At 41.3% G+C, this 10166-nt stretch overlaps 1 protein-coding gene across 1 annotated transcript in view; it reads left to right on the plus strand.

Annotated features, from left to right (window-relative positions):
* Nucleotides 1–633: 633 nt before the first annotated feature.
* Nucleotides 634–10166, plus strand: part of VSTM4 (V-set and transmembrane domain containing 4) — a 48612-nt gene continuing 39079 nt past the window's right edge. Inside the window, exon 1 of the mRNA XM_031061677.1 lies at nucleotides 634–787. Coding sequence (XP_030917537.1) covers nucleotides 634–787 — 154 coding nt within the window. The remainder of the gene's footprint in view (nucleotides 788–10166) is intronic.

Consider the following 10166-nt stretch of genomic DNA (forward strand, 5'->3'; position numbering starts at 1 on the left):
GGAAATAAAGATGAAAATAAATAAGAAATGCCAAGTTACAAGTAGTGGAGGAGAAAGGCCGGGAGAATTAAGGTTGGTAATCTTGATCAGGCAAATGTGATGGGGTGGTGAATAGATTATGATTTCTCAAAACCTTCTGGGGTGTGCCTTGGCTCCCTGGGAATGGGAGAAGGATGAGCAGTACTGAGACAAGACAGCTGGGCACAAGGGACCCTAAGAGCTACTGCTTCTGCTGTCACTGAGAGCTTCAGGCACACTTACAGGGGGCTGCAGTCTTTTGCCACCCCAGGGAGTTGCTGTTTTGCCCATTCCTACAAGCAGCTTTACCAACACCACTTGGAGCATCAGCAGCTCCTAAATTCAGGCCAAACTGCACAGCAGTGCTTGGAGATAATCAGTGGAGGAAAACTAAGTGAAAAAGGAACATCTGGGATGCATTCAGTCACAAGACTGAACAAAATACACTGTAAGCCCCATGAATTTTTGGTCAAGGATTCAGCCCAGGCAGTCAACTTCCAGTACAAAGTAGAACAGGCACCTATCTGCACTCACCTGTTTGCCTGTCCAGCACAGGTTATGCCTGTCCATGCTCAGCACCCCCTGTTCCCCCTGAGCTCAGGGGCATTCCCCTGAATGGTAACAGTGGGAAGCTCTTTGCAGCCAGGGTTTGGACACACGCCCCAGTATGTCATGCTGGACCTCAGCCCCTTCGCAGCAGATACCCAGCAACAAAAAGATGCTGGTGAATGGAGTTACTCAGAAGAGCAGACAGTTGTAGGCACAAGAGGTGAGCTAAGAGGTGCAGGCACAGCATGCATTTCTAAAGAGATAACGACACAGCTTTGGCCTTAATTACAATGCAAGAGCACAGTAACAGTGAGATCATTCAAGTCAATTCCTTCTGTCAGCTGCATCAGTGCAAATCAAAACTAACTGCAGGAGTCACACAGCTTGGTGCAGTGCTTGTTCACATGATAATAAATCAGGCAAAAATCCACTGGACTCAGTACAGCTGCATGGGTAATAAAAAGGTGTCTGTGGGTAGAGTCCTGGAAATGAGGCCCCAGTGATATAAATCCACTCTAAAAAGCATGAGGAAGAGGAGAGTCTGGTTCAGCTCCTCCCAAACAGAAAGGATGACAAATGTCAATAGTCAAAACATTTGCAATATGAATTTTTTTGGCTTCTCTCATGCCTGTAAATGAAAACTCAGATCATTTTAGTCAGGAATATTTTTTCTGTTTCTCACAACTGCACTTAATCAAATAAAAAAGATTATTAAAATTCTTTGACTCACCAAGTGAATATGGGAAAACACAAAGAAAGAAAGTACCTAACTAGCAGACCTGATAAAGACAGAATGTTTACACTATACAAATAGGACCTATAGAGGCTTCAAACTTCTGAAAATTGCTCTCATTACACACGGGGAATATTACAATAGTCAGCCTAGGTCTGACAGAGGTCCATCTTCTCTGATAGCCTCTTTGCCCCAGCAAACATCTAGATGAAGCCTAAGAGCATTGCAAGCATGTGCCAATGATCTCCTAAAGGACACTACTATCCTACAGCAAACTTCTGCTCAGTGTCACTAAGCCAAAAGTGTTGAATTTATTGTTTTCTGGTGTATTTCTTCCAGTGTCAGAAGTGGTTAATTCCATAGACACTATATAGTTACACATAAAAAAATCACAAAGGCCTTTGTCCTCCCTATCAGTACCTCAGTGAATTTGTACAAATTTTCATGCTAACACATAATGAAAGCAATTCACATAGTCCTAAGAAGGCATGTTCACTCTTAACCAGGAGGAGAAATGAGACATGGAGCTGCCCAAGTGCTGCAGCAAAGGCCAGTGCAGGATCAGCGGAGCAAAGAACACAGTTTTCCAAGTTCAACATGGTGAGCTGCCTAGGGGACCATCATTCTTCTCTACTACTGCCTCCAACAAAAATGCTGCTTTTGGAATGGTTAGGTGTTAAGTATTTCACCTTATTGAATATATATGGTTTCAGTTCTCATATTTCTGGCTTTAATTCCTAGACAAACCTCGTGCTTTCACTGACAGCTGCAGCAAAGGGAGCCTCAGCAAAGTCAGTGACATTACACTGGGCTTGAACACTATATGAGCTAATAACAAGCCCAAATGCATTGTAAGCAAAGTGGCACAGTGCACACACTGTCTTCTGCATCCAGACAAAGTATGTTCCTTATTTCCTGCCCCATTCCCCCTCTCTCCATGCCATGATCCACGCGCTGCTTGCAGGATGCAAGGGGGATCATTTGCACCCCTCACACCACTGCTGATGGGGATCTGTCCGGAGACAGACAATCCACAAGCCTTTCCTTTACAGATCAGATCCTATCCAGCACTATCAGAAATCTTCCTCAGTCAATGAGCAATTAAAATAATTTCCTTTAATCCTGTTCTTCAATTACTCCACAGTACTGAGGGAGGACTTGGAGGGCTTGGACCAGATGCAAGCATATTCTGTTGTGATTAAAACTGACTGAAATGCTCCAATGAATATAAACCACTGACTATTCACCTGTTTTGGGAACAACCCCTGTATGTTTTAAGCTGCTTCATGTTTAAACTCATTAGAGTGACACCAGGGAAGCAACAGAAAGCTGTGCTGAGTGCCCAAGGGCTCCTGAAGGGATACCTGCAAAGGAGCTGCTACCTTGAAATGCAGGCAAAACACAAAGTGGCTACTCAGAAGAAAAGGCCACTGTGCGCTCCTGCCTGCCAAAGGGATGCAGCGCCCAAAGCAGAGCTGGAATGGCTCTCAGGTACTCAGGGGGTCCTGGTGTGAGGAGATGACTGATGTGTGTGGTATGGGACTGTGGACAGTGGTAGGTTCACAGGGACTTGGCTGGGGATGCCTGGGAAATTGTTTTTTCTTATAAGCCAACTGATGATATAAAGGACAACTAAATATGAGAGAGAACCAACTGATGTTGGGAAGGGATAAAAAAGTGATTGCAGAGGAAAAGGCAGAGTATGTGAACTTATACTTGCACCAAATCACTGTTTTAGCAGTGAGAACAACAGGAAAAGCAGAGTGGTGACAACAATCATTATTTAATTTGGGGATTTTGCACTATCTGATACTCTGCTTGAGACACTAAACCTTCAAGTCATGCGGTTGTGGCAACATCCACTATAATTTTAAATATACCTTACTTTTGAGCACATTAATAAATAATGCAGATCTAATTCATAACATTTTCCAAATAATATTAATGAGACAATAACTCCAATCTAGTTCCTATTACAGCATGATCTACATGTACAAGATAGTGCAAATGGAAGATTATTCTCAAACCCATGTGATGTAATATTAACATAACCAATGAACTTTTGATTCAGATCCAACACCTGCCAGGCTTTTCAAACAAGATGACAAAGCTGTGACAGGACCTTCTGTGTGAGTCATAAATGCCTTCCTACCATGACTAAAGGAAAATTAAAAATATATCTCATGTTGTTGATTATTCAGTAGAAACCATTCATTGACCTAAAAGCAAGTAGTTTTTCAGGCATCCTTCTTGGGGAGGTGATGTTATTGATCAGAATTGGGCTGAGGCTTTGAGCATGTCAGGGAAAGGAGCAAAGGGTGGCTGTGAGAGCAGCAAGGCTCATCTCCAGCAGCAGCAGCAGCAAAGAGACCATACAAGGATCAGGGAGAATCCAGAGGTGGCGCCTAGACCCAAACCAAATAACAGCTGCTAGTTCTCTGCTCCCAAGCCTTCCTACTATTATCTATTATCTTCTCCTGCATAATTTGTCATAATCTGTGACTCGTAAGGCCAATTAATCATGCTTCAGAAAAAATGAGATTTCTCACAAGGAGATTATCTGTCTCTGACAAACAAGAGATAATTCAATTAGCTTCCTTTTCTAAACATTTAGTAACTGGTTTTGGTAAATTAGTCCTTTTCGTAATTTAGCTATAATTTAGGAAGATTTAATATGTCATTAGGCACACCAAATTCTATGTTAATATAACATTATGGCTGAGATTTTAATTGCCCCAGAGTCAGGAACTGTATACATAAATGGCTTGATTCCCACATGGAAGCAGCTGATAGGAAATACATAGAGCTCCACAGAGATTTTCCTTAAAATCCCTTCTTTTAGTTAAACACATGCTTAAGGACTCTGCAGAATAGAAGGCTTTCTCTGACTTGGGTAAGGACTCCAAGAATTCAGTGTAAAAGACAAATATTCACATATTTATTTGCAGAATTTCTACACACTACAGAAATTTATGGATTTAACCCCTTTCACAGTTCTCAAAGTTCTTCTTTCCCATCCTGCAATTTCCTGGGAAAATCCGAGTATCTAACAGTAGTACCTGACTGTGGCCTGTTCGATGAGAATTTCTTCTGTTTCATTCTGGAAGCAGGCCTTTTAGTCCTTTTGGACATTGCCAATTGATACTAACATAATGGCATTAAAGAAGTCGATGCAACTACACACTGAGAGTAAAAATCAGCATCTTTTTTGCTGCGGGAAAAACAAGAGAAAATCAAAGAAATTGAGTTGTATGGATGTTCAAAGGCCTAAGTAGAGAAGCAGATTTCAAAGCAATGTTAATTGCTCTACCCCAGCAGGGTCAGCCAGACTTTGCCTGGGCTGAAAGTGAAGAGAATCACTTAAAGCAGACTGATCCCCACGCACTGCTGGCTGCAGCCTGGCCATGCACGGATCCAGGGCTTCCTAACTGGTCCCTGGAACAGCTGAACAGGGCACTTCTCAGTATACTGAGTAGTAACTTGCCCATAGCAGACCCTTTCAGAGCTCGTGTTTGACTGTATGGATCCACCAAAAAGTGCTATAATTTGGAGAATCTCTCCCTTTGGAGAATTTTGGAGCTCAGGCCAAGGCAGCCTCCTGCCACCATTTGAACAGATTTGCCAGTTTCTCTCAGAATTTGATAAAAGAGCAGAAACCACCAAGACATTTACATTCCAGCATGCTTCATGAAAGCAAGCAGCTAGAAAAAGAGGACTCAAAACCCTGTTTCAAGCTTTTCCCCAGACTGGGGCCTTCTCTAGATCTCTCCTTGCAGGTTACCTGATGCCTACTCAGATCCATGGCCTAACTTAACAAACATCAACCAAGCACATAACCAAATGCGTTGGGAAGCTGACTTCATTAGTTCTTTCTTTCTCTCCCGAGACAAATCTGCTCGCACTGGAAACACACATCTCTCAGCAGAAGTAGTAGGAAAATGGCCACAACCTGCACCAAGGCAGTTCAGCCCATCAGACTGGCACACGCTAGTTCTGTGGTAAACCATCGATTTAACAAACACTAAGGTGGTTATCACAGACCTTTTCCTCACAACCTTTCTGATTCTCAGCTGGAAAGACTGGTACCCATTTACAGCCAAGGTGACCAAGAAAAGTTTCAAGCAGCACAATCTGATTCTCTACCTGGCTTGAAAACACTCATTGCTGTCATGACAAGGGAGCTTATACCTCTGCCAAAATGCCGTATGTTGTAACCACTCTGCCATCACACTTTCATTTAGAGAAAAATAAGAATTTTCCTGAATTTCATTTTAGGGTTAAGATAATGCATGACTCATTAGAAGTCATGCTGTTCACTGGTTTTAAGCCCTAAATTAATATTTGAATATTAAATTGTGTAAAACTGAGGCTTTTTCATGAGTTATTTCATGGTAATAGGAGTCATGATTCTGCACTCAGCTGTACACCAGCAAAGACTGGAGTAACTTGATGGAATTACTGCAGGAAAGAGCAGTACAGACAGAAGGAGACTTCAGCCCATGTATTTTTTAATTTAAAATATTCCTATACTTAACTACAGTTCCAAACACAATGCTTATTACTATTAAGGGATTTATTAGGCAAGGATTTCTCTGGACAAAGCCCAGCTGACCTCAGTGGGAATTTTGCCCAAGTAAACTTCCCATTGGAGTATGCAATACTATTTGTATGCTCACAATCATAAGCATTAGCAGAGACCAGACCCACATCTGAAAACCGTTTCATTAGCTCTCAAAGGTGACATTACCAACAGAGGTGAAGCTTTAAAAACTATTGGGACAGATTCCCTCTGTGCCTTTTTGGCCTGCATGCTGTCCATTAACACTCTGCAAGCAGCTGAGATGAATTCACAGCCCTGGGCTGCAGGCTGCATTAAGCCCTTTTAATTTTCCTCCTCCACAATGCCATTGTGGGGCATAAAAGGGAGAGGTGGAAAGGTAAATGTCCTGGGGAAAATGTGCTCACAGCATGTGAGCAGCTGTGCCTTTAAAACTGCTGTATGGGACGTGTAGAAGGAAATGCTCAGTTCGATGGTGCTCCATGCAGAACAATGCTGACACATTCAGATATCACATTTACAGGCTGTCAGGCTCTCAGACTTGGCCTTAGCTCAGGACAAAAGTACAGTATCAGGGAGAATCAAACTATTCTGCAGGAATGAATAGTAGAGTGGGTAAATTCCCTACTAGTGAAAAAAAGCCGCAGAGAAGACATGCACAGTTCCTGCAGCTACAATGAATGCTATCAGAAGGATACTGGGCAGAAAGTCAATTTATTTCTGATAAAAGTTGGTTCTCAGTTGCTTGAAGTTTTATTAGTTTTCAATTAAGACAGCCAAGAGTCTCACAATGAAAATGGATTGCAGAACCTTAAGGAGGACTGCATTCTGTGCAAAAATGGAGCAAGACTGTTTTAATGCAGGGGGAATGGAAAGTATTAGAGGAGTCTGTAACAGATCTAAGACTTGAAACAGGAACATTTTTTTTTCTGGAGTGGGGAGGAAGGGGGTTGGGGGAGCATGGTAGTTGACTAGCCCTGATAAGAGCAGAGTTCATCACAAGCGTGAAGACACACATGCACAGAGAAGCCAAAGAGAGGATCATGAAAGACCCAGAAATAAACTCTGGCAAAACATCTGGAATCTGACAAGCAAAGGAAGTCACCCAGACTTAACTGAAGCTTACAGAGAGCAGGCTGCTCTGATACTGTGGCCATGATAGCATGAAAATACACCATAAGTAAAGAAATAAGGACAGGACCTGCTCATGGCATCAGAGTACAAAACAACAGCATGTGACTCGGTACACAAGCCAAAACCATGCCCAGACCTTAAAACTATTTTAGAGCTGTAATTCATGATAAGATGGCAAGGGAGGCCTGGCAAGTTCAATAATGACAACATCAACACTGCTGATTCTGGAGGTGTCTGGACACCATGGCTACAGAACATGATTTGGCTGCAGCTGTGAGCTTCTCAGTAGTATTGTATCTTCCAAGATTTAGTGAAGAAGGAAAATCTTATAGCTGATCTTAACATTCTGAGTCTGGTCAAGACAATGCACTCATTAGAGAAGGAGTGACCAAAATAACTAAAAAAGGCTTTAGTGACACTTTTGGGAAATTGGGATGCTCTCAAAGCGGGCTGAGCAGTGCTGAAAGGACACAATTGCTCCAATTCACAGGCTCCCAGGAAAGCCACTCTTTTAAAGAGAGGGCAAGCTTAGACACATTTGTCTGGGAAGGCAGGGAAGAAATATCAGTCCAGTTGTTGAACATTTGTTGTGGTTGCTAAAAGGGGCAAAACAGACCATTCATGGAAAGCCAGGATGTCCCTGATGACAAATACTGATACAAGCAAAATCAAAGTACAACTCAGGGTATTATGATTTTTAAACTTAAACTTCAAATCTGCTTTGGCACATTTTATTAATCCAGAGATTGTGCAGCCTTTAAAAATGGAAATATCATCGCTAGAAAGAACTACAGATGCTAATAATTAGTGACACACTACTCACATTTCATTGTAAAACAGATGTGTGTATTAATCTAATTATAATGACTAATATAACATAGGCCTTTGACATGCATATGTGAGCATAAAGTTTTCTGTGAATCAGTGCTTTAAAGATGGTTTTGATTTTGTTTACTTTCCTAAGCTCAGTGTCAGAGAAGGAAAGTATATTTGTTACAGGCCAACAGATCAAAAGAAGCAGAGAAAGTCTCTGGGTATTATCAAACCCATGTTTTGACAGTAGGCATTTGCAACGGGTGAGTGGAATGTTATGATCTCCAGCTTCACTCAAATTACTTCTTTTTAATGATAATACTTCCTTACTCTGAGGCTATACCACAAACAATTATGGAACATTTTGGAGCCTCTATTGTGTGCTATTACTTTTAAAAGATAGTATCCTGCTTCCTTCTTTTCCCTCTAATCTTTTTTTTCCTTCAGAGCAATGTTCAAATACACTCCTTTTTGGAAAATTACTTGCCTATGCCATGGCTCATATTGTGGCCATTTAGCACTGTGGTCATTCACTGTCTGGCTAGCTTTTCTTTTCAGAATGTTGACTGCCTGTGCACTGAGGAGTGTGAATAACAAAAAAAAAAAACAAAAAAAAACCAAAAAAAACCAAAACAAAAACAAAAAAAAAATCAGAATTCAGGACCAGAATCAGCAGCAGGTATTTAACAAGACACTACAAGGTACAACATGCCTTATTTGCCGGTCAAGCAGAATTTAGATGCTCTCAATCACACATCTGATTTAACTTTAGAGGTTTCCTAGATTCAAATACAGATTTCCCTTAAAGATCAGCATGATGTCTGCTGTGAGTCCCAGAGAAGGAGGTGAGTTCTCCTCCTTCCCGTTTTTGTCTCTCCACAGCTACTCAGGCACACACAAACCTTGCCTCAGGTGTGGGACACCCTTCAGCAGTCACTCCCCAGCTGGAAGCCTTTGCTCAATGTTTGCTGCGGATAACATACATTTTGATAGAATTGCACCTCCAAGAAACTGCACTGTTTTTCTAGATGTAATCCCACAAACCCATGAAAAGCAACTCAGCCACTGCTTACTGGCACTCCTCATCAACAATTCCCATCAGAACTTCCACTGCTATTTTTAATAACTTTTTACAGACTTTAACCATCAGAATAGAAATAGTCTACGCATAGGCTCTCCACAAAGAGAATTGTTTTTTCAAACTGTGCAAATATTAGTATTCTCTTTAAAACAAACAATCCAACCAACCCACCAGCAGAGCTTTGCCAATATCTGACTTAACATCAACACAGTACACTTTTAATACCTTCATGGGTGACAAAAATAATTTTTCGTTTTTCCAGGGTACAATCCCGAGTTCAAAGCTGCCTATCCCAAGCCATAGAGAATCATTCACACAGGTTTTCTGTCATGTGGAAAGTACAGAGGAAAAGCCCTCTTAGTGCTGTGCGGAGGAATTTGACGGATGCTCACTTGTAATTCTGCCCACGTCCCAGCTGCCCTGCACAGACTATTGTTCCACGTAGCCATGGAGCCAGCAAATCAGACCAGACACAGTCAAAAGGGATCTGGCTGCTACTTCACCACATCAAAATCACTAGTTTTTCATGGGTCAGGACCTCTCCTCTTCCATCAAACAATACAAATAATTTGGTGCCTTTCAAAGGCATGCTGTTGAAGCAGTTATCTTCTTCCTGCTTTAGGAGACAAACTTTGTCTATTGCCTTCTCACGTAAGGAGAGGAATGCAGGAAAAAATAATCAGATTCTTTTTTTTTAATAGGTAGTGCATATTTGAGAGCTTATTTGAAGCAACTTCTCAGACAGAAGAAGCTGGTTTGCTGATATGACATCTCTACATCTTTTCCACATGGCCACAACAATGCTAAGAAAAATATCTAGTTTTGGTTAAGGGATGCATCCAAGCTTATGGTATGTGCAGCATGTGAGATTGGCTTCTTTCTCTGCAAAGAATCTTTTAACAAGTGGCACCTGAACTTCTGTACTTTGAAAAAGACCAGACATATTTATTTTGCTCCTTATTTTTACCTTTAAAGGAAAGAAGATGAAGAAGACAATATTCAGTGCCTGACAGCTACATGGAAGAGATGCCTTTAATGTGCTACTGCATCTGCCTGTTCTTCACTTAGATGCAGTATTGAGGAACATATGTTCTCATCTGCAACACAAAAGACATTCTATTCTAAAACACCCAGTATATGAAGGACATGAAACAAACATTTTTTTTATTCAAAGCTGGGTCAAAAATTCTTCAGAGAGATCATCTTAGAAACACAAGTGAGGTAACTTTTTAAGCAGTTCACAGACCTACAGGATATTTGGATAAATACTTTTCCATTAT

The sequence above is a fragment of the Geospiza fortis genome, unplaced genomic scaffold (assembly GCF_000277835.1).
Source record: "Geospiza fortis unplaced genomic scaffold, GeoFor_1.0 scaffold130, whole genome shotgun sequence".
NCBI lineage: Eukaryota > Metazoa > Chordata > Aves > Passeriformes > Thraupidae > Geospiza > Geospiza fortis.